This window comes from Sinocyclocheilus anshuiensis, unplaced genomic scaffold (genome assembly GCF_001515605.1).
Source record: "Sinocyclocheilus anshuiensis isolate Anshui unplaced genomic scaffold, SAMN03320099.WGS_v1.1 C31852323, whole genome shotgun sequence".
Classification (NCBI taxonomy): domain Eukaryota; kingdom Metazoa; phylum Chordata; class Actinopteri; order Cypriniformes; family Cyprinidae; genus Sinocyclocheilus; species Sinocyclocheilus anshuiensis.
The window spans coordinates 1-541 of NW_015605730.1; the positions used below are offsets into that span (position 1 = coordinate 1).

The 541-nt window shown below is 40.5% G+C and overlaps 1 protein-coding gene across 1 annotated transcript; it reads left to right on the forward strand.

Moving 5' to 3' along the window:
• Window positions 1–7: 7 nt before the first annotated feature.
• LOC107682203 (interferon-induced helicase C domain-containing protein 1-like) lies at window positions 8–385 on the forward strand (the record flags this gene model as incomplete). Its single annotated transcript, XM_016478528.1, has 2 exons — window positions 8–114; window positions 192–385. Coding segments are annotated over exons 1-2 (254 nt in total), but the record flags the coding sequence as incomplete, so codon positions are not given.
• Window positions 386–541: the final 156 nt, after the last annotated feature.

The following is a 541-nucleotide window of genomic DNA, read 5'->3' on the forward strand; positions in this document are numbered from 1 at the left end:
GAGGCAGGATCTGGGGTGGCAGAGAGAGAGAGTGTTAACGAATACCGGGAGAAAATGATGAGCAAGGCCATCGCCAAAGTGTGCAAGATGAATCGAGCCGACTACGAGAAGAAAGTGAGTATCTACTTCAAAAAATACACTCCACTATACCAAGTGTACACTTAAAAGAAACAATATTTGGTTTCGTGTAGATCAGAGAGTTTCAGATGCAGGCCATAATGGAGGAGAAGGTGAAGATAAAGAAGAAACAGCAGAAGGGAATGATGAAGGAACCGCCATCTAAAATCAGCCTGAGCTGCAGGCAGTGCATTGTGTTTGTGTGCTCTGGAGAAGACATTGAGAAGATTGAGAACATGCACCATGTCAATGTCACTCCGCAATTTAGGTAAAAACCCAGTTACAAATACTTTTGTTTTGCCTTCACAGAAAATTCAGAAATATGTACACTTATGTTTGTACATGATGTTTATCGTGCATAATGATGGTGGTGAAGACTGTAATAAATCAGTAAAAATAAATGTTGTTGATGTCTGCAGTAAGC